The following is a 24,075-nucleotide window of genomic DNA, read 5'->3' as shown; positions in this document are numbered from 1 at the left end:
CTCTTTCCAACCTTCCTGCCACAGATAGGGACACCTACCACTAGATCAGGTTGCTCAAAGCCCCACCCAAACTGGCCTTGAGCACTGCCTGGGATGGGGCAGTCACAACTTCTTTGGGCAGCCTGTTCCAGTGCCTCACCACCCTCATCATAAAGCATTTATTCCTAACGTCCAGTCTAAATCTATCCTATTATGGTCTAACACTCTTACCCCTTCTCCTGTCACTACAGGCCTTGGTAAAAATTCTCCCTCAATCTTTTCTATAAGCCCCCTTTAGGTACTGAAAGGCTGGTATAAGGTCTCTCTGGAGCCATCTCTTCTCCAGGCTTAACAGTCCCAACCTCTTCAACCTTTTCTCATAGGAGAGGTACTCCAGCCCCCAAATCATCTATGCAGCCTCCTCTGGACTTGCTCAAGCAGGTCCATGTCCTTTTTATGTTGGGGGCCCCAAAGCTGGACACAGTACTGCAGGTGGGGTCTCACAAGACCAGAGTAGAGAGGCAGATCTTCTGGCTATGCTTCTTTTTATGCAGCTTAGGTTGTGATTGGCTTTCTGAGATGCAGGCACACATTGCTGGCCTATATAAAATTATTTACACATCAGTATGCACAGTGTTTATTAATTTACCCTCTGCTCTGATCACCTCAAAATTTCCAGTACCTAGGCAACTTCATTTCACTATGTCAAATAAACAAGATCTTGTCAAAAATGTTCTCTTCTGACTTCCCAGTATTACACTGTTTTAAGTTTAGATAAACTATATTCCATAATTCAATAGTGACACAGAGTTTGATTTGTCATAACCTACCACAGCTAGAAATTGGTACTTTAACTAAAAGGAAAGATAGGACTACCTCCAGGTCAGAGACACTACAGCAGAGCCAACTGAGAATGGTGTTCTCTCCCCTCTCTCTCATCTCAAGGTGATTTTTTCTTTTTGAAGGGAAGTATCAGTCTACCTTAGGAGGTTTCAGCACATATTGTGCAACAAGGAGCTCTAACCCAGGGGCTAGTCCGGTGAGATAGCAAGCATATGAGACGGCCACTCTGTAACTACGCAGTTTAGTTTTAAAGATAGTTTGGTAACAGGGCAAAATCGTAATATTTTAACCTTCAACTACTCCATTTGTGTACAAATAACTCTAAAAGCAGGTACCTTCTGGGTTTGTTTGGTTGGGGTTTTTTTGTTTGGTATTTTTTTATAGTGAAAATGCCATTTTTCCAAACCAAGCAGTTTTGTGACAAACCTTGGTTTACAGCACTTTATCATAGCTCTGGAGACCTTCAAGATGCCAGATATTTAACAGCTGTGAAAAGACATTTCTAACTTTTATTTTTTTAATAATGACACTTTTCTCAATTTTCATTACAAGGTTCAAAGGTACTGTATAATTTTGGCTTTGCAAAGAAGTAAAAAAGAATATGGAGCACACTCCCATTGAGCTTGCATTAAACCCTCAGAAATAGCTCTAACATAGTTTTCTGGTAAAACATTTAACATGCTTAAAAATACATGAAGATACAAATCCTTATGAAGATTTTATGACATCCATTTACACAATTTATTCATGACTTTACCATTTGTACATAATGTCGCTGCCTCAAGTTCATGCTGCAAACTTTCCATCTCATGATGTGTTACCTCTTTCTATAGGTATATATTGATACACATTTCCAGTACGTATTATACCATGATGCTTGGGAATACAGCTATGTAACTATCAGCCATCATTAGTGTGCATTTTCCTTCTCACAAACTGGGACCAGCCTCTGTGATTCACCAGCACCTCTCTGGGGTCAGGAAATGAGAACCTTGCACAGGTTCCTGGATCTGCCAATCCATGGAAAATGCAGCATTGTAGCAACCACCAGCATGAGCTCAATAATCCATCCCATATCTGGAGGCTTATTAAAAAGAGGAAAGGTAACAGGTTATAGAACAAACAGAGATGTTGTTACTTACGCCATACAGCTCTGTGCGAATTCTAACAAAACACCTCCTGTACCAAGTTCCTGTATCGCTCTCTATTTCTATAAGCTCGTCTATCTGCTTTGGAGTTTTGATTCTGTTAACCTAAAAATAAAAACAGAGCAGCAAATATTTGCATTTTATGGAATAATTAGCTGTCTGTCAAGGAGATTTGGAATGTTTCAATAAACCCCATAAATTAAAAATGAGCAGATGTTAAACCTGTGTCTACACTTGGAGTGCATTAGAAATATAAAGGAACAGTAGCACACTATAATGCAAAATTTCATTATGGATGCAACTGTACTGGAAAAACTTTAGTTTTAAAGCATGCAGGAAATCAATTTCCTCTGACTGAAAAAACGCTGTTACTGTCAGGTTCTGCTAGACTATTGCTGTCCATATCCCTAATGCCACAAAGATAAAACAGTATTTAAACCCTCAGTTAACCATGTCTGGATTTTGCTATCAAGACGCTTCTGACTTGCTATCACAACATTCTTGAAAGTCTACTGATTAAAGGTATAGTAATGCAAATAAAAGTATTTGAAATATCAAGAATTAATAGTTGAGTAACATTATACTTTTGTTCTTATTTTCTTTACTGTTAGACAGGGAACTCTCTTTGTCTTTTGGATGTTGAATTTAACTCTCTACTTTAATGAGGAGAGAAAAAGTTAGGTGAAATGATCTGGAACCATGCATGTTATTGCTGTTATGAGCAATCACCTACTTCATCTAAAGTGAAATGAGATAAACAGACATCATGGAAAAATACAGAACTGCCAGTGATAGAGAATGTGATGTTGCCTACAATGTTAGTTTTCACTTGCACTCTCCTGTGTAGCAGAACGTGTTATATTGTCTTTCCAGACACAGGATCTGACAGGCTTAAACCATTGTATAGTTTTGGTTTTGTTTTCTGCTCTGGTCCCAGATTCATACCAATATCACAAAAGGCAGTGTATTCACCCACAGTTTATTTTAAAAGAATAGAAATAGAGAATGGAAAAAAAAAAAGATAAAATGGGAAGGGCCTGATATATAGGGAGGGAGAGAGCAAGACACCAAGTGTTCAGTGTATGGCTGACATTTCTGAAGTCGCCATAGCTTGTGTTTCTTCTTAAGAGAATGGTGGCACCACTACCCACAGATGCATCATAATGGATTAGAGGACATTAGGGAATAGCGGTATTGGTAGTAAAGCTCTAGTTTTCAGCTCACTGCTTTTACAGATGTGCACTCTTTAGTTAAGATGTACCAGCAGCCTCATCCCATGAACAAGAACAAACAGATGCCCACTAAGCGATTTAGCTATAATCAGCATCATTTCTGAAATACTGCAGCTCACTGTCTTGCCAAATCATGACTGCATCAAAGACAAGACTGTACTCTTCTCATCATGCCTTTCTCAATAGCAGTAATCTTGTCTGCATCATTTGATTAATTTTAAGCTTTTCTTAAACTACTTTTATGAAACATGTTTTACAGAAGACTGAGTTGAGTCTTCCAAGATTGTTTATGACCTTGTATATACAAACCTCCTCACATGTCACACCTCCAGGTAGAAAGGGCATGCCTTCTGAGTCACACTATAAAGCAGTGCCACACTTGTAAGCTCAGAGGCAGCCTTTTCACCTGACTCGTTTGGAGCTTTGGAGGTTGGGGGAAGCATGTGTATATCCTAGGACCACTGTATGTGACTGGAGACAAAGAGCTGCTGGCCTTGATGGTTTTTTAACATAAGAAAAGTTCTATTGAATCAAGACAATGGTCCATCTGGACCATGCAAATTCAGCTGTCAGTATATGAAGAATGAAAGAAAAAAATAAAGAATACCTATTTTAATGAAAATGGAACTTCTGTTTAAAAGCAATGGCTAGAAAGATACAATGCTTTGAATCTTACAAAATCAAGACTTGCTGCAAAGAGAAGTTTTTTGCAGAATAAAATATTAATATATCACAAAGAGTGAATAGAATTGGGGGTTTAAGGATAAAAGGGTTTTCTTTACTTAAACATTTAAACCAATGGATCTAATGAATGTATATTTTAAGGACCCAGGAAGGTAGTTAAGCATGTACATAAATGTTTAACTTGGATAGTTCCATAATAGAAGATACTATCAATTTTCTACCATCTCTACAATGTCACTGCTCTCATGAGAGATTTTCAGAAGTTTTTAAAGATACTATCACCACAGTCAGTGACTAGAATATACTTATTTGAGTTTCTAACTAAAAACCCAATTGTTCATCAGTTGATGCCTTCCCTATTCTAAAGGTTTGAAGATAAAATCCTCAATATGAGTAACAAGAGTAAACATGACGTGAAAAAAGCTTCTAGGAAAAGATGAAATCAAGATAAGATAAGAAAACATACAAAGGAAAGAATATTAAAATTACAGCAGTAATAAAAAAGTTACATCAGCTTTGGAGTTAAAAATACTATTAAAGAATATCAGATGTGACTAGTGACATGAAGTGGAGGAAAATAGTAACACAGAAGTCATAGAATGGTACTGGATGAAGAAAAGGGTTTAGGAGAGCTATGTGAATAAATTCCTGAGACAAAATGTCACAATAGGAATAGCTTATATTTTTTAAAAAAGAGAGACTAAAAGTATGACCCCAAAAATTTATGCATAAGTTCTTTGCTTTCTGGATTAATAAGATTAAGTGCTGATATTTCAAGTGAGGAGACAATGATGTATTTTCTAATCATACTAATGCAAGCTAAAACCAGGGACTTCTATACACGTGTAACCTTGACATAACAATATTTCTCATCTTTCAAATCCTCAATATCTGGAACTGAGTTTTCCCAATTATCATGGCAGAAACTGGCAAATATCCCAAGAAAGTGGTGTGTTTTCTTTATTCATGCCTTATTCATGGGTGACAGATTAACAAAAATAGCTATAAATAAACTGTTGAGCTCAACATGATTCAGTGTCACATTTTAACAGGCGTAGAAAGACTTGCTAGATCACAAGAACTGGAAACAACAAGCGTGTGCTTTGTTTTCTTCTCCACAGCTGCTTTAGGACATGATTATGATTATGCTAAACTAATGTGAGACTGTGGCTGATCCTTCCTCCCACCTTTTGTCCCAGTATATTTCTGTCTTATTCCTCATGCATGAGGCAACACTGCAGGGGGACAGCGTCTGTGCTATGGCTGACTGTGCAATCAGTCAATGAATATCAACACTGGCAGAAGAAAAACAAAGAGTGACTGAGGGCAGGCATACTCTGTTTGAAAGCAGCCTCAGATCAGCAAAAGCCGGTTGTGAAATTACACCCTAGCTGTATGGTGTTAGGCAAATCCCTTTATCCATAAATGAAACCAGAAAATAAAATACTAGGTTAGATGGGATTAGAGGTAGATCACAGGTGTATCAATAAATGTGGATTTAACATGATAGGCATGCTAACCAGCTTTCTTTCAGACTAAATAGGAGGTTTTGAACTTCTTTGTGGAAAAAAAACTAAATGGAGTAAATGGAAACTACAACCAAGGCAATAAAATGCAAGTCTCAACGAAATAAAGTTACATGGTCAGATGGTCATTCCTTGAGACAGCCTGCAAATGCAGAGCCTTTGAAAGGATTTCTTAATTGAGTTATGTGTGCATTAAAGTAAGAAGAAAGCCTCTGGAAGAGTAAAAACATCCCAAACATGGCTCTGAGTGGGAGCAGAGTGCTTACAGTCCCACAGCACGGCACAAGTTGTAAAGGAAGACTGATTTTCAAAGCAAGAAAATTCCTTCCATTGTTTGGTCCTACTGTATCCAGGAATTAAAAATGTATTGGGTATATTCTTCATATTTAAGGATGATGCCAAAAAATCCCCCACTTTTAAATCACCAGTTTATCCTCAAATAGAAACAACTTATCAATGCTTTGAATCTGGCCTATTCATTAAATAAAACACAGATTGAGTCTATTAAGTGTCTTGCTACACCAGAGAAAAATACAATGTGGATTCATAGGTTCAAGAACATGTTGGTCAAAGGCTTGTATCTTTAGAAGACTTGTATATATAGCAATTGTATATATAACAATTTCAGTAGGAATTTCGTTCTTATATTTAGAAATTTAGAGTGCAAATTATTTACTTTGTCATGCAGAGTATTAATATTGATTGCTTAAGCACTCCAGACCTTGCCAATCGGCCAGCTCACAGATGTGTTAAAGCAATTAGCCTCAAAAACAGTACTCACTGTGAAGACTTTCTCAGGCTGACCACGAGCTCGCATGTTTGTGTCATGAATTTGCTTGAGTATCATCCAAGCTTCATCATGTTTTCCAACCTAAATGTTCATTTAAACACAGCATACATACAGATTAAAATATTTAGTATTATCACTGAACAATATTAATGCCTGTTATATGGAGGTCATGATATAAACGCAGACATAATTCTGACTGGAATCTAAAAACAATTTGAAAAGTTATATGTACCTCCAGCAAGAACCGTGGGCTTTCTGGCATAAAGGTGAGGGCTACCACAGAAGAGACACAAGGCAGTGCACAGACGATCACAAATACTCGCCAGCTGTGGAACTGGTAGGCAGAGCCCATGCTGAAACTCCATCCTAGGAAATAAGAAATTCACAGCATGTAGAGAAATAAGGAGTATTGTACGTGAGAGTCTGCAGATTCTTGGAGATGCAAAATGATACTTTTAATTAAATGAAACCTGATTGGTTCCTATTTCCACAAATATTGATTTCTATTTCCACAAATATTGATGATTTCACAAATAATCTTACACAATGAGTTTCATGCTCTTTCATGTGATTAGTCAGGCTGGAAAATTGCCATATTATGCAGGGTGGGAGATTTTCTTACACAGAGATGAAGAATCCTCATTGAAGTCTCTTATCAAAATCTGCATGAAAGTAGTTATAAAAACCAAATAGGGACACAATCACCATATGTAAGAATACATACACAAAGAAATAGTTTTTAAGAATACTGGAAGAAGGAAGAATTAAAGAGCTACACTCAGATGATATGTTTTATGGAATTTTACAGTCTTCCTTATTAACTTTTTTCTACAGAGAGTTAATTTCAACACTCTTAATAAGAGTCTCCTAACATGATACAGTGCAACACATAAAGCATTTATAGTACTTAACTTCTGTTTCCATCTTGTTCCAGAGCACTATACCACTCCTTAAATTCTGTTAGAAGTAAACTGACAGCTGACCCCCCTGCCCCATAACAAGATATTCAGGAAAAAATACTCAGCATTTAAGTTTCTCTCTGAGATGAACAACCTTAACACTGAAGTAGAGAGAGAATTCATGGTTATATAAAAAAGATTACAAAAAATGAACAAGAAAAGAAGTCTTATCTGAAAAACTTGTTTTGAGATACACCTGAGTGCTAATAACACGCTGTAGAATCCATCGTTAAAATATTCTGAGAAGAACACAAAAGGAAATACTGGAAAACTTGTATGTGAAATTGTAGTACTGGTAGTTCAGCTCTTTAATAAAATATCTGATTGTTCTGTATATTATGACTGGACTATTGAAAAGGTGTAATTGTAAGAAACCTAAGAATTTCTCTAAAGAAAGAGAAAAATATTGTTTGAATAATTGTCTGGCCTTTTAGTCTGGATTCAATACAGCAGAAATTTTCAAGTAAAATTTTCAAAGGATAACATATTAAAAGATGAGTGGAAGATAAGAATGATAAAGGGCAGAAGAAGTTACCAGAATAAAATGGAATCCTGACTGATGAAAAAGATGATACCAGATTGATCTTATATATTTCTTTGCTAACTGATTTTTTTAGACAAAAGACATGGTTAATTAGATCTGTCTGCATGTCCGTAAACAACTACTACAACATGGTTTCAAAAGGCCACAGGGAAGACAGCACAGGACAGGGGGTTTCGTCTTTCAGGACAGTGCAGTCCAGGTACTGGCTCTTATCATTAGAAACTGTCCCAGAAATACACAGACTGGTATACTTAGACAATCGGCCTTTCACTGCTCTGGTTTATGTTTTATGAGATTGAGCTGCACAATAGGCACTTCTGCGGTAAATGTAATCAACCTGGCTTTATACCTGTTATGAAAACCAACAGTAATATCTTGTGATTCATAGCCAGCCCTGGAAAATGAGAATTTATTTTAAGGTGCAATTTATTAATGTAAGTGAACCATACCACACTAAATTAAATGCAACGAGTGCACCATTCACCCTGCTGTCATCCTGACAACCTACAAAACATCTTTTTTGCACCCCAAATATCTGAGGGGCATGTTAAATGAAATGTTTATTATGCTTTTTATTGCTCTTATTCTGTCTTTTTCTCTATTGTATTAGCTGCTGCAATTTATCAACATATTTGCTGAGTTAATTATAACAGTAAATGTCAGGATTATAAGAAGCAACTAGTAAAAAAAGCCAGCTGAAACACAGCTATCTTGATGCTTCTGTCCTGTCTCTTCCAGCAGCACCAGCACTAGATCAGCAAAACAAACATATTTTGAATTCAGAGCAAGTTTAGACTTATTCTGGTGTTTAACACATCCCAGTTTCCTAGGTCATGAGCTCATCTGGAAAATGAGGCCATTAGACTGGTTCTGAATTTAGCTCACAAGGTGGCTTTCATTCCTCCTAAATGTAGGTCTTGAAACCAAATGGAAGTGTGTTCTTCCCTGTAACTCAATTTGCTTCTCGCTTCTGTGATTTATGACACAACAGCAAAGACTCAGCAGCTCTACACAGTTCCATTCAGAGCACTGCACAGCAACCTAGAGATAAACTTCACCCTTGATCCCTGGCTATGCCATATTTGAGAGTCATTAATCTTAAAAACAGTGGCAAGTCCCAATGTTTTATGAATTGCAAAACACTTTGCCCAAATGCATCTTGGGAATGATGTGCTGTAGAGCAACTTAAAACCTGCAGTGACTAAGTGTGAAGATGCTGCAGCAACCTTTGTGCTGAATACCGCCCTCCCACTCTACTGACAACTGAAAAGGCCAAGTGAATCACAGACATGGCAATTACTGATTACAGAAATACAACACCACACAGCAGAGCAAAACCAAAATGTACAAGATACTAATCTATATCTAATTATATGTTGACTTCAATGTAACAAAATCTTCCCTCCCAACACAGCAGTTCATCCACTCCATAATGTTAATAAATTAAAAGCCTGTTATAAACAAGGTCTTGCTCCAAAGGAGAGAAAACAACATTTATATCATAGACTTTCTGAATAAATATAGAGGTAAACCTGTTCACATTATGCTGAATTTTGTAAATTTATATTACCTGATAAAGAGCAGCATTTTCAATTACAAGGATCATCTTTTACAGTGGGTATGTTATCAGAGAGCAGACTAATGAGGAAGATCTGCTTAACTTTTCAAAATGAGGGCTGAAAGGGAACACAGTAGTTCTGTAAAAATCCATAAGGGTTACACTAAGGTGCAATGTGGGCAGTGAAAATATGTGTGCTTACAGCTGTGAAACACCTTTGTAAGAGACCAGTGTGGGTAAAGAAATCCAATCAGAATAGAGAGATTTAACAACATAGTTAGCTAAAGACTGACCACTCTTGGTAACAATTTTTGTTATTCATGCAGTAGAAATCAGAGGAAAAGAGTCATGGCAGTTTCAGAAATTTACAAATGCGAGTTTGCATAAAATTCTGTCTTTTGGTAGATCAAAGGAGGGAGCAGATGGAAGAATATCCCTAAAATTAGGTGTGGAGGTATAGGCAAGGAACTTATTCATAGACTCGATAGATTCATCTGCAGAATCCTTTCTATATTTTTTTTCTTATTTCTGTTTCACCATACAGTCTTTGGTCAAAATTCAGCTTTCTAGGCTCAATTTTTAACGTTTTAAGTTTGAAGTATTTCCAGCAACGAGGATGTGTAATTGCCGCGAATTGCCACCTGGTGACACTGTTGCCGCACTTAATACAAGTAATAACAAAAATCTGCAAAAATACTTCTACTATTAAATATTGCTGTTTTATTTAACATTTCACAAATCTAAGCGAAAACGAAATTAGAAGCAGGACTGGAAATATTTTGCAGCTAGCAGCACTGAAATACAAGATTATTGCAGTGCTATTTGTCTGTCCTAACTTTACCATGTTTAACAGGTATCTAGAATTTGAGCACGTGTACTTTAGTGGTACTGATTAGAATAATGGTAAAATAGGGAAAAAAATTAAGTTCAGGTAAGATATATAGCTGGGGAAGCTCAATTAGACAGACATTTTTACAAGACTGAGTGAAATAATAGTTTCCAAGAAATGCAGAAATGATGTTTTCAGAATTGTTCTGTAATGGTATTTATGTGAAATTCCAGTAGAATGCATGTCTTTCCTGTGATTAGCTTGTTAATATCATATCGGAAAGACAGTGGTATTTTTAGCCTGTAGAGATAGATACTCTACAAACCCACTGCCTCAGCAAGTCAGCTGCTGATAATTTCTGCAGAAGGAATCTGGTAATAAAATAGCTGAAGTGTGGCAGGCCATCATGTGGCATCTTAACAAAGGCTCCCGTAGAAGACTCTCTAGGTATCATCCACATTTGCCTGGCTCTTTAGATGATGTTAATTACCCATGGGAGCCATAAGGATCAACAGTTCAATGGAAGAAGAAAGTAATAGTGTTAAACAGATATATTTTACAAATACATTACACTCAGACTTGGTCTGCTGATGTTTAAAACGGTGATTAAAGGGACAAGGCATTTTCTAAAGACACATTTCCGTCTCCCACAGAGGTGCCAGCACTGATCTTATCTGAAGCCCTGAGATTATCAGGTCTCGAATCACTCAGGTAACATTACCTACCATTCAGACAAGCCCCAGGAGAGCTGTGAGCAGGGCTGACCTTCTATATGAAATAATTTGCTCTGTAATACCATCAGACATAATTCCTGTATACAGTGTATGGCACTGCAGTCCAGGTGATGTCTCCAGCTGTATTCTCTCTGAACAGTGATATCAATAATTCACTTTTAAAATGTTTCTAGTACATGCTGTAGTACTGCCCAGTTTTACTCTTCATTGAGGAGGAAATCTGTGTATCCTCCTATTTCAGACAATAATGCAGTATCATATGTCCTCAAAATTCATGGTTTACTAATGAGATATCAGCCTTTCACTTAACCTTTCATATACACTGTGCAGATTACAGAGCTGCTATGTTTGTTTTGCTTGGAAATGCTAATGTATCTGTGACAGACCTGATAGAAAAAGAACCCCCAAAACCAGCAAAGCCTACCAAAAAAACTCAAAATAAAACAAAAAAAATAGTTGCGAACCATGATATCTAGCAATGATCGGGGGGGGGGAGGAATAAAAAAAAAAGATGAGGGAAGCTTGTAAGTCATTGTGCGCACAGATTGAAATGGTCTGTCTGAAATCTGACTTTCATTTGGCCCCAGAGTATGACTGTAGATGGATGTTATGACTCATAGTAGCCATCACAGGCAAGAAGTTAATCTTTAAAAGGGCAGAAGAGATGAACATGTGTAATTTTCTAGAAGAACTGAAGCACTAATAAGAGAACTGCAGTTACCAAACAGCCTGGTCATGTCATCTGTTAAATCTTGGCAGATGCTAGAGGTGGCAAAGGATGTTTAATTAGTGGTCTATTTATGATTAGGAAATCAGGATCTCACTTGCCTTCCTATCTAGATAAATATGAATGCATGCAGAGACTTAGAGTAGGCTGTTGATAGTAAGGATCCTGATGAGAATGGCATGTCTACATCTTGACTTCAACAAAGGAAGCTATTCTTGCACTTCAATTTTCTTTCTGAGAAGAATACTGAGCAGAGTAAATAAAACGGACATGAGTAAGGCAAAATCACTCATTAATAGTTCACTTTTTATGAAGTCTTACAGGACAGAAGAGAAGCTATACAGAACCAGAGAGAAAGGACTTGCAAACTAAATTGACCTTTGTACATTTTCTGCGTATTCACTCCTTCAGTGATAATCTTCCCTTCAGTGGACTGTTCCAAAGACATAATAGTTGCAATGGTGAATAGTTGAAATGGTGGCAAAAGAGTAGAAGAGTTTTCATAAGAGGTAGCTTATGGCATTTTCAGAACTGGTTTTCATCTTCCTTACTTATTATATGGCTAAAAAAGGTCTGATAGCAAGAAGATTCCTACACACCTTACAGTTGGACAAATTACCTTTTTACTCACAGAAAGCAGAGATGAAACAAGCCTTGGGTAAGTGCACTTTGCAGAAAACATTCTGGTTTGAACAGTAGCTCTAAAGAATCATCTGGCAGCAAAACAGCTTACAGGAGGTGAAGATTCCTCTCCTTCTATACATATTGTTTAATAACTTCAATTAGTCTCCAGGCCATCACTCTCCGTGACATTATCCTCCATACAGGAAAGACATGGACCTGTTTGAGAGAGTCCAGAGGACAGCCACAAAAATGATTACAGGGTTGGAGCACCTCTCCTGTGAGGAAAGGGTTGTTCAACCTGGAGATGAGAAGGCTCAGGGGAGACCTTAGAGCAGGCTTCCAGTACTTAAGAAGTGACCTATAAAAAAGACAGGGAGAGACTTTCTAGCAGGGCCTCTTGCAATAGTACAAGGGGTTATAAACTAAAAGAGGAAAGATTCAGGCTGGATGTGAGAAAGGAGCTCTTTACAGAGAGGGTGGCAAAACCCTGGCACAGGTTGCCCAGAGAAGTGGTGGATACACCATCCCTGAAGACATTCGAGGCCAGGTGGTTTTGGGCAACCTGACCTAGTTCCAGATGTCCCTGCTCATTGAATGGGGGTTGCACTAGATGACCTTTAAAGGTTTCTTCTAACCCAAACTATTCTATATGATTATATTCAATTACATGGTGAGTTATTGGCAATTTGTAGTGTTATATTGTGTTTTTCTGTGTATTTATATGCTACACCCATATCAATAAAACAGGAATAATGATACTTACAAGGTTAAGTCTTAAGTCAGTGCTGGAAGATCTCAGAAACACTGCAGGGGCATGAAAATAAGAGGAAAATCAGAGCCAAAATATACAGCATTTGGGGGAAGACTGTATTCTTCAAATCCGTAAAGAAAGAAATTGACATGAAATGAAGAGCTACCATTCCACAAGGGGAGAAGGGAAGGATAAATATCAAATCTGTACAAAACCCTTCACATGATTTCTTGATATATCCACACCTTATTCTTAAGAGAATTAGGGTTTGTTCTCCAATACATGGGCCTGGAGTTGTGCTCAACTGATGTGGGATCATCATACAGAGATTTGCGAGCCTTTGCTAGATTGATCCCCTGATTTAAGCTCATTGTTGCACCCATTAGTATGATACTGTATAAAAATAAAGGCTAAGGGCAAAGCATTCCACGTACAGGAAAGGAATAAAGAATGTCACTGCTTAGAAGTGGAGACAACCCAGCAGTCTACTGCTTCTGTTTAACTCTGGCCACTTAGAATTTTCCATTCTCAAACTAGACAGAAATAATATAAATGCACTTTGGTAAGATGCCATGGTGATGTAAATGCCTCCACCTGGCAACCACCATGTAGGATCCAATTCTGTACCTTAGCAATTCTGAATACAAATGCAACGCAACCATCCTGTCGGGCTGGAAACCTACCAAATTTCATAGCACTTCAACAGAGAATTGCAATATATTGACTTTCATTACCATTAAGACTTCTATCTATGTTCTGAGATGTTTTGCCAGACTTCAACTACCTCTTCCTATCCTAGGAATCAAGTCTTAATTACTTTCACCGTCTTCATTCTGAAGGCAAATATTGTTATACTCCTTGGGAAGTGGGTGTACCCTCACTCATTACAGTCCCTGGATAATGAGCATAGATTTTGAAAATTTTCCAGTGCAAACCTATACATTTCTGCTTAAATAATAAACCTAAAATATTCTACTTGTGCATCCTCACAATAGCTTTCTTCCTTTTTACCTCATATTTATAAAATACAAATCAGTGCAAGAACTCTCTTTAAAACTTATGTCTCTTAAAATGAGAAACACCATGTTGCAATTAAAATTATTAAGTAAATATGCATATTCATGAATAGAAGAATAGGATGTTCTGCACTTCCCTTGTATGCAGTTATGAGAGACTTACTGAGAGAAAACTGCCCAAGACCAGTAGAAATTAATGTAGATGGATACAGATAAAATTTTGTCCACGGTTCATCTTCAAAACTTGAAGAGATCTGTGATTTGTAATCAAAGGTTCAAAAGTTTTATTTCCTTATAAATGCCTGCTTTTGCCATATTTCTGCATCTAAATTGGATTTGGAAAATTTTATCTTTTCAGTTAAAGATCTGATATAGATCTACATCTACTTGTAAGTAAAGATATTAGGACTCACATGGTACCTTCCTCAGCTCTGTGGAAACCAACACATGCTGTAAGTGCTTGGATGTAAAATTCTTTCATACATACATTTGCAATATTCTTAACGCCCTTGTAATACAATGGAGTCTAAAAAAAAACATAATCAAAAGTAGTGCTGGGATGCAATAGGTCAGTGACTTGTGACCTTCCTGAATTTAAAACAACTAGACATTTTTTAAGTGGATGTGTAGACTCCTACATGACCAGCTAAGTCTTGTGGATGGAAGATTTATTTGTCTTAATTATTTTTACATGCATAGAGCCTGGAAACATTTAATGAAATCCCTGCTATTGAAAACCAGAACAATAGCTGGCAGATCTGGAAAATAAACTGAATCAAAGAATGGTCTAAGAATTTTCTCAGCTTAAAAATCCAATAAAAAGTGTGTCTAAATATTAATATGTATCTTTCAAATATGAACAAGATCTATTTAATAATTACACTGAGTTTACATCATAGTCCAAAGCAGAATGGACACTGAGGAACTGCAAAAGCGATTTTCTAATTACTTACATATAGAAAAAACAAACCAATGATAGGCCACCAAGGGTTAATATTTAGCTGATACTATTGAAAATCTCATTATAAAGACTGTAGCACATAATTGATGTGACTGTTTGGCTGCCTGAGTCAGTGGCCCCAGAGATTTATGTACTCATGCAGTTCTGCAAAATCCTTGCCTGTGTCTGGCTCTGTGCAGCTGTTCAGTGAAGGCACTTCACAATCTGCTAAACAAAGAGAAAAAGATGCTGGCCACTACTCTGACAACATCATAACTTACAGGCTTGTCAGTCTAAGAAAAAAAGGCCATGTCTTGCTTTCCACAGATGATGGATCAAGCAGATGCAACTAATATAAAAAAAATAAATGTGTGAGAGAACACATTAAAAGATGCTGCTGTCATAGCTTAAAAATATCATGATCAGTGTCAATATTGAGACTGTGCAATCAAATGCCACTAAAATGTGTTTTAGATTTTGTTTGCATGACCTTACTTTTGATTTCTTTTGAAGTTTTCTACCTCTGGTTTTCTACATGTACTTATTAGTCTCCACTACTCTTATTTTACTGCACCTAATTAAGAGTTGAAAAATGGTTTGTATATTAAGTTCAAAACATCTGTTTGGACAGTGATAAACAGTACAATAAGAGTAAATTGTACTCATTAACAGCAGACAAAATACACTTTTATAAGTAGAAAATATAAAATTGCCAAATGCATTATGCCGTAGTCATTACAAATCAAGTGTGAAATAAAACACTTGTCTGCAACAAAATTTGATTATATTGTTGTCCTACCAATATGCAACATAAATATACGATGGTATGTCTGCAATTTTTGTGTGGTGCCTCCCATGGCCTACCCATAGATCTGAGCGCACATACTGTGTCACGGGTTATTGTAGACACTACTATCAGCAGCTCTTAAATGTGGAAGCTAATTGAAAATGTGTTTATGTCCTGGTTCAGGACTTCCAATGATTTATGTGCATCTGGACTAAGGGTATTTAAATGATGGGCTCACAGATGAAAAAGAGAAACAATCAAAAAAGACAATCATGAAAAGGCAAAATAAAATATTGCAATTTATGAAAAGAAAATGGGGCTTTCTTATCTAGCCTAACTTACAAACAAAATCATCATTGAAATACTGGAACATTTTCTGAAGAATACAGACAGGCTCTGTCTTTTACCAGTGACAAGCATTTTACCTTCCACATGCTGCTGCACTGTAACAACACAACATAATGCAATTCAAGAAAGTCTGTCAGAATTTAACCTTGTTATGTGTTATTTGCATGAAAGTTGTTGCAAGAAAAATATTTTTTAAATACACATTTCAATGCTGTATTTGAAGTCTCATTTCCTTTTTTTTTTTTTTTTTTTTGCTATTTAATATTTACTTCTAATGTTTGGTTGTTTTTTGGTTTTTGTTTTTTTAATTTTAAACTAAAATGATCAATATGATGCTACTAAGAGAGAGAAAGGCAGCTTATGTGACCTAATAAGTAGACCACATATACATTCTAAGAATTATCTTCTAAACTATCAGCAGCCAATGATATAAACATGTTTGGTTGAATACATGGAGCTTTTCTGTATAAAATGTGAACCGTGGGCCAAAAGGCTTGAATTCAAACTTAGGAAAAACATTTCCAATACAAATATTATTTGCACTCACAAATCATGTACCAATGATTGTCAGTTATAATCTATCATAGCTACTGAAGAAAGGGGGGGTGGGTGGATTTTGCTTACAGACATACAGTCACAGTGTTTGAAGTGTAATTATCAAAGGGAACAAAGAAAATACAGTATGTTTAATAAACAGAGCATTATATTATATTTTTTTCCTTTTATAAAGCTTCATGACTTCCTCAGAGTCTAGGATATCTAGATACCATGAAAGAATCAGATGCTTATATCAGGTTGAAACACATAAGGTTTCTGAGGGAAAATAAAGCAACCTAAATGTGTTGCCTTGGTTTCTTTAGATGTGACTCCTCCCTTTCTTATTATATGGCAATGCTAGGAGGGGCCCAAACTTCCAGTGCCCCCAAACAAATAGCCCCTGTATTAGAAATGGAAAACAATACAGCAAGAAAGGAACAGACGGTAGTAGAATGCGTTATCTCCTCACCTTGGCCAGCATCAAAGCTGAGGAGACCAGGTACCAAAACTTCTGCCCAGAGCCCTGACTACAAAATCTTGCTGTTTCTCTTTGCTCGTTTTACACTGTTTTCTGCTGGTGTCTTTCGAAAGTGTAAAAATAAAATTGTGTTGAGAATAATGAGCACACAAACACTATAGGGGAGGTAGCTCAGGTTTTTTACATATACTGGTCCTTCCCGTATGAACAAGAATAATTTGGTCAGATGCTGTACTCATATACCCAGATATAAATGGGCGATCAAATATCCCTTGAAGGAACTGCTTCTACTGAAGTAGGCATGACTTTTAAAACAATATTTAATATTTCAAATTGAGGAAAATATAAACGAGTTTCCTGAAAAAGAAATCCAATGCCATTCTGTAGTGGATTATGTTATTTTTTTTAAAGGCAACTGTACTGCAAATTGACAAATGATATTACAGTTGTATATCAAATCCATAGATATAGTGTATTATTAAAGTGAAAAGAAACTGTTGCTAAAAGGACAATTGCTATCTCCTTCAGAGCAGACAATTTTATAAGCCAGACAAACAACATGGAAGTATGACTGACAAACTTGTACTGTTGCACTGTGTTCCAGAGACAATGAATATATTTAGGCATTTGAATAATCATACAATAACCCAAATGACCTCTTCCTTTGTCCATCCGTACAAAACAACGTCTTCAGCTGTTACAGACCAAGCATAAAACCAAAAGCTTTTTTGTCTTTTTAACATTAAAATCTTGTCAGATTAGCATCTTATTTGTTTCTACAAGGAAAAAACAAGGGTTATGTCTGACACTGCAGATATCTCTGATGGTCACTGAGCAGACTTCCAAGGCAGCTTCATTAACTTGGATATAATTTTTTTAATTTATACTGACGGCCAATTCATTGTGTGAAACTGAATTTTCATTGAAAGTAAGGATGAGGAGCTGCCATTGTTTTACTGCCATTAGAATGATTGACTATTACTAGCGCCTGCAGAAAACTGTATCTATGGCATTAGGCAGTGATGTTTATGGAAACAGACTGTTACCTGTTTGTCAGTTCCTCCTCCAGCATTGCTTGAAGTGACTCACCTGCTTCAATCAAATCTGGCAGTAAGAAATAGTCTCAAAGACAATCACAAAGAAAAAAGGTTGAAGAAGTCAGTGGTCCCTCAGGAGTGCTGTGGCCTGCCTGGTAGCTGGGACCATGCCTTGGCTGTGTCATCCATCAGCTCTGGAACCAGTCTGACCTAAACCAAAATTGTTGACTCTACACCAACAGCAGCTAGACTGGAGCAGGGCTTCAAAACAGCAAGGAGCTCTGTGAGCTCCTGGTGAGCTCACTCTCTCTGGTGAGTGTGTTTCTTATTGCACAGTGCTGGGGACAAGAAAAGGCAAATGTGAGCGCATTATAGCAGAAAGGGATGTGAAAAAAGCAAGGAGAAACTGAGTACTGCTGTGTGTCCTGAAAGGGATATAGGGGATGAAAGGAAAAAGCTTAGCCTGGATAACAGGGACATTGACAAAAAAAAAACAAAACAACAAAACAAGCAGTAAATTGCTTCATAACTTCTCTGCTCACAAAACAATTTGCTAGCTTTTTACTGAGCCTCTCAATAAACAGATTTTCTCTTTCACAATCAACCTGAAGAGACCAGGAGATTATATTTGAAGCTTGCTAATGAGTATCTTTAGTGCTCATTAAGTAGATGTGCTAAAAGCTACTTAAGCTTCTAGCAATTGCAAATATAAACATTCAAATGACCATATCAAACCCTGCATTAGGGCACAGAACATAGCAAACTGATAAACAAAGTGATTTGTTTTGCTTTCCTAGCTGGATCTGCGTAAGCATCTATTCTAAAATTCTGCTGTGTTCCACCGTTCTTGTTGTTCCTAAAGATGAAGATTTTTTTTAAAGTATACACATTAAGTATAATCTAATTTCACAGAGTTATTTCAAATTAAGAACAATTCACCAGTAGGAGTTGATAACTCAGGTTAACATTAAACTTGCTTAATATTCACTTTAATTAATGAAGATTTAAAATAACTTCAGCCTGCAGAATACAGGATTAATGGAAGTGCACTAAGTATGGGGGGAGCATAACACATTGGGGATCATTTTGCATCCTAGTGGAATGCAAAACAGATGTTGCATTAGGTAGTAGATGCCTTTATGTCTGATCTATTGCATTTGTTCAGACTGACACAGCCTCACAGCAAATGCAGATCCAGCCTTAAGGAAGCTTCAACAACTTCCATTAAATCTCAAACAGTATCTTTCACTGGTTTAGGTATTCATAAATCCATGAATTCTGAAGACAGAAGATGTATCAGAAAGGCAGTTGCATGAAGGCAAAACTGAAGAGCTGATCTTTATTTCGAAATTTGGATCAAATATTTCCACCAAGATAAAAAAACCCAAAACGATCAACAACTAAATTCTGCAGATTTATTAGTCCATTCAGGAGCTTTTTAAAAGTAAGAAAAGAAGCTCTTTCCCAGGCCATCTTCCCAGGACATCTTTGGTATCTCTTTGGTCTGGGCAACTAATAAAATTCAGAGAACAGAAGCTATTGTATAATAGAAAATACAGCCTTGGGCTCAGATTTTTCCAAAGCAGCTGCTGCCACAGTTTGGATTTGTTCTGAACCACCATGAAAGAATAGCCTATTAGGAAAAAAAGTAAGAAAAATAATGTGTTTTAAATTGAGGGTCTAGATTAGAGAAGGATCAACTCCTTTCTGTGAATGTCCTGTGCTACTCCTTTTTTTTTTTTGTTGTTTTGTTTGTTCTAGTTTCTGAAGTTCTGTTCTCCTTCTGTCATTGTTTTCTTCATTTGCTCTTTACTGGCCTACCCAAGCACTCCTGGGAGCAACGTTTTAACAGCATCTGTTTAACAGTTTGCTGAAAACAAGAGTACATGGGGTTTTGAGGGGGCACCCACTGCATCCACCTGCTCCGAATCAAAATCAACAATAGCCCTTACAATATTCTCAAAATATCATCTTAGACTTACAGTAACTGAGTTTTCACTACTTCCATAGCAGTTTTATTGAGATGCTTCATTTATTCAGATGCTTTATTCAGAAGCTAACACACTATTAGAAAGTCTTATTCACCATCTATACTACCTCCCCTTGACAGTAAGTTCAGCTCATTACTTTTTGTCTTATCAGTAAGCAGTTTATTTCTTTCCATCTGCAGCTAATAATGCTTTTCTCCTATTTGCCTTCTGCAGGATTAAAGAAGACATCACTGATGCACCTCTTGCACGTCTGAATCACTGATAGCATCCTATTTCAGTACGTTTCAACTTTGAACAAGGAAATAAAACGGCCATCACATAACTGTTTTTCCTGTTTCCAACTCACATTAATCAGGTGTTGATGTACAAGTACTGCAGTAAATCACCTCTGTAGATATGACTATTGAATACATTTCTTTCTCTTGCTGTTTTGCGCACAGTCACTGCAGAGATGCAGCAATATGAAATCAGTCAAGTGTGGCTCTTTTTATTGTAAGTCATGTAAGCACATCCTGGTCTTTTGATTGGATGGGTGCACTGCATTAGAGATAGTCAAATTCCTCTCTGAGGACTACAGCAAAGAAAAGGGTGGAAGAAGGAACTTGGTAATCTTTTCCCTAAGATGAAACGATGATTTATAAAACATTTATGAGCTGCTGGTCACCTCACTGCTGAGGAAATGCTGGCAGCAGCAGAATAAATAGCTGTGAGTGAAACCAAGCTGTTCCTGCAATGCTCAGACCCACCTCTAACAAACATTTCAGAATCTAGAAACACTACAAGAAATACCTGAAATGCGGCAGTATGTGAAAAAAAAATGACACTTATTTACAGCATCACCACCAACTTTGACACTTTGAAGCTCATAGATCTGAGGACACAAATTATGTCTAAAGATGCTTTGCAGATATTGAACTGTGCACTCTCAACAGAGTAATTACTAGTGTTTTGGGTTTGTTGGTTTTTGTTGCTTGAGTTTTTTACACGCAAGTAATAATGAAGTTAAGGTCTTAACTTTTCAAAGGAGTCAATAATTTTCTATTTCTATCCAGGTATGACCCTGACTTAGACCTTGAGATACTCAAGTTCATGGGTTACATTTGAAGAAATTGTAGTTTGTACATGCTTCTAGTAAAAATAATGTAGCTTCAAGTCCTTCATCTTCATAACAAAGCCATTTTGTTAACCTTTAAATTTCTATAAAAATAAATGCTGTCAAACAGAAAAAGCCTTATCACTTAACATCAATGTGCTGTGGAACGATTGTTTCACAACATTCATCTTGGAATAATCATCACCATGGAAAAGTGCAACCTTTTGACTCTTTGATGTTTTGCTGATGCAAAAAACCTCGTCTCCTTGTAATGGGAGGAGAACAGCAGACTAGACTGAAACATCCGTACATCCACACTTGCAGCTCCTACCACTAAGATCCAGCTCTGTTCATCAGAAGTACTCAAAGATAGACAGCTACTAAGATGCTTTTGCTTCTATTGCTAAGTCAGGTTGGACAGAGTCTTGGGCGACATGGTCTAGAGTGGGATGTCCCTGCTCTGGGCAGGGGTGTTGGAACTTGATGATCTTAAGGTCCTTTCCAACCCTGACTTTTCTATGATTCTGTGATTCTAAGCACTCACCATGCCCTATAACTCCTCTGATAATACAGCATTAGTGTAGGATTTTTTTATCCTAATACTTCTACTGCCATGTGCCACTGAGAAACACTTTAGCACCCCCCGCCAAAAATCATCGGATAAAGGAGTTAAAAGTTTTTCTGACTTCATTGCCACTGAACAGTTTTAGTCCATCATGTTCTCAGTTTAATCTGCTGCAGGCTGACAAATCCCCCCTTAACACTGAATGATGTTATACATGCTCTGAGTTGCAAAATGAGACAGTAGCTCTCCGTCTCCTCATCTCTCTGCTTATTTCCTTGCCTGTTTTACTACAATGTAGCTCATGATGGGAATTGTATTGCAGGTTTGAAGATGTTTACCTTTTTTATCTTTTTTACCTCCAACTGGACACAAGAATAGAGCAAACATGACAATAGAAAATAGTACCAAAACAACTCTCAAGCCACCTACCAAAAAAGTGATAAAAAGATCTTTTTGATTGCTAGTCAAGTTAATTTCTTCAGACAAATTGATCTGTTTCACCTTGCCAATCTTCTGCTATAAAGAGAACTCTTTGTCACTTTGCAAGCCGCTTACTCTAAAGAAAAACAGATTGTTCCATTCTAATTGCAATTACACTTGGTTAAAAATAGAAACTATTTATGGACTCTTGTGCCTATGAAAAGATCTACCTACTTATGGAAAGCAGATTTAAGAACAGGCAATGGGTCTCCAGCACTGAGTTTGGTAAATTTAACATGGTCTAATCTATTGAGGACAGGCTGTGACTTGATGTTCCCTGACAGAGATTCTGTAACTGTAATTGACAGTTTGTGTTAATACAACATTACATCTGTATTCAAATCTTATTTTTTTTTCCTATCTAAGCTATACTTCGGTTTCTGCAATTTAAGGATATTGGCAGAAGAAAAGTAATAGGTGTAAATCATCAGAGAAAAGTAGGAGCAAATACATTTTATAAACCAGGAAAAGAATACCAGATTCCAAGTACAAGCCATAATTAATCATTTTAAAAAGCGAATTTATCATCAATCTTTTAAATACACTATTTTGCAAGTCAAGTGTGAGTCCATCATTTGGACCTTTCTATGTCTGCGTTTTTAAGTTGTGTGTTACTGTAAAAAAGTTGCTGTCTTAAAAATAATTATTCAGAAAAAAATAGCTGGAGTAGAAATATTATTTGTAACTCGTCTTCTTTCAGTCACAGAAAAATATAGCAGTTGTTTGCAGATGCAGTGGAAAAATCTGCTTACATGGCAAACAATTTAATACTTTCTTACTTACACCTAGAGAGACACATCACAAGTAATCAAGACATCTCTAGTTCTGAAATTGAATGCTTTTTCCTTAGATTTTTATTCCACTTCTTTCTCCTCCAAGTTTGTGTTCTCTGAATGGTGCTAAATACCTGTTATGAACACAAGTAGCTAGTCCTCAACAGAGTAGAAAAAGACCTTACTGATGAAAAATGAATAGTTTAGATGAAGACCTGTTATGCAATATGATTACACAGGTCTGAAGAAAATGTTTAAAGATTTAAACCTGCTCTTTTGCATTGAGTGTGTTAGAAAGCAGTATGTTCCCTATGTCCTTGGTTTTGTATTATTAATTTTGTACTTTTTTAGTGAATAATCAAGCCTATTTTAATCAGAATTTGATAGATATATAGAGAAATACTTTCTCTGCCTCTGATCATACTGTAGAGATTTGTTCACTAAAGCTATTTGACATGGTTGGCTCCTCTTTCCCTCTGCTAAATACCAGAAGTAGAAGGCTGGATTCAGATTTCAAATGCAGCTTATGCTTTGGCAGCCTGCACACCTACATCATCCTGTTCTCTGCCTTGCAGTCTAATTTCTTTTTGCCCATGTATTCCCCTTCTTGTTCAGGAATAAGACTTAAAAATGAATGAGCTCTGTATTTGTTAGCCACTAAGCAAAATACTCAAGGGAATGTTTCAGATTTCAGAAGGTTTTACTGTAGTTTGTGAAGCGAGAAAGGATCATATACATCATACACACAAAACATAAAACTACATGGAATATCAGAACTAATAGGTTAAATATACTGAAATCCCCCTCCAGCTTCTCCTGATTTTTAGTTTGGAGATTTGGCACAATAAAAATTGAGATTGATTTTTAAAATGATACATGTGTATGTCAGGAAAGTTTTTTTATTTAAATAATGATCATATAACATCCTCTTTTTTTTTCTTTTTTTTTTTCTTTTTTGTACTGAAAGGGGTATAATAGCTGGAAAAACTTGCATGGTGTTTTTTTTCCCTATCCTCAAACTAATACATGTATTAAAGAACACTGTAATACATGATGCATTTGAAAGTCTTTGAACTAATCTACCTTAAAACATGATCCTAAG

The 24,075-nt window shown here is 36.6% G+C and overlaps 1 protein-coding gene across 1 annotated transcript in view; it reads right to left on the bottom strand.

Moving 5' to 3' along the window:
• SV2C (synaptic vesicle glycoprotein 2C) overlaps positions 1-24,075 on the bottom strand; it is an 82,747-nt gene that overhangs the window by 18,835 nt on the left and 39,837 nt on the right. Inside the window, exons 4-6 of the mRNA XM_061362047.1 lie at positions 6,435-6,568; positions 6,194-6,283; positions 1,965-2,075 (exon numbers count right to left, since the gene is read on the bottom strand). Coding sequence (XP_061218031.1) covers positions 1,965-2,075; positions 6,194-6,283; positions 6,435-6,568 — 335 coding nt within the window. The remainder of the gene's footprint in view (positions 1-1,964; positions 2,076-6,193; positions 6,284-6,434; positions 6,569-24,075) is intronic.

Source organism: Neopsephotus bourkii, unplaced genomic scaffold (assembly GCF_033783945.1).
Source record: "Neopsephotus bourkii isolate Nb327-2 ecotype Australia unplaced genomic scaffold, CSIRO-AGI_Nbou_v1 NB_1076, whole genome shotgun sequence".
NCBI lineage: Eukaryota > Metazoa > Chordata > Aves > Psittaciformes > Psittacidae > Neopsephotus > Neopsephotus bourkii.
This window is presented reverse-complemented; position numbering and strand designations above follow the sequence as displayed.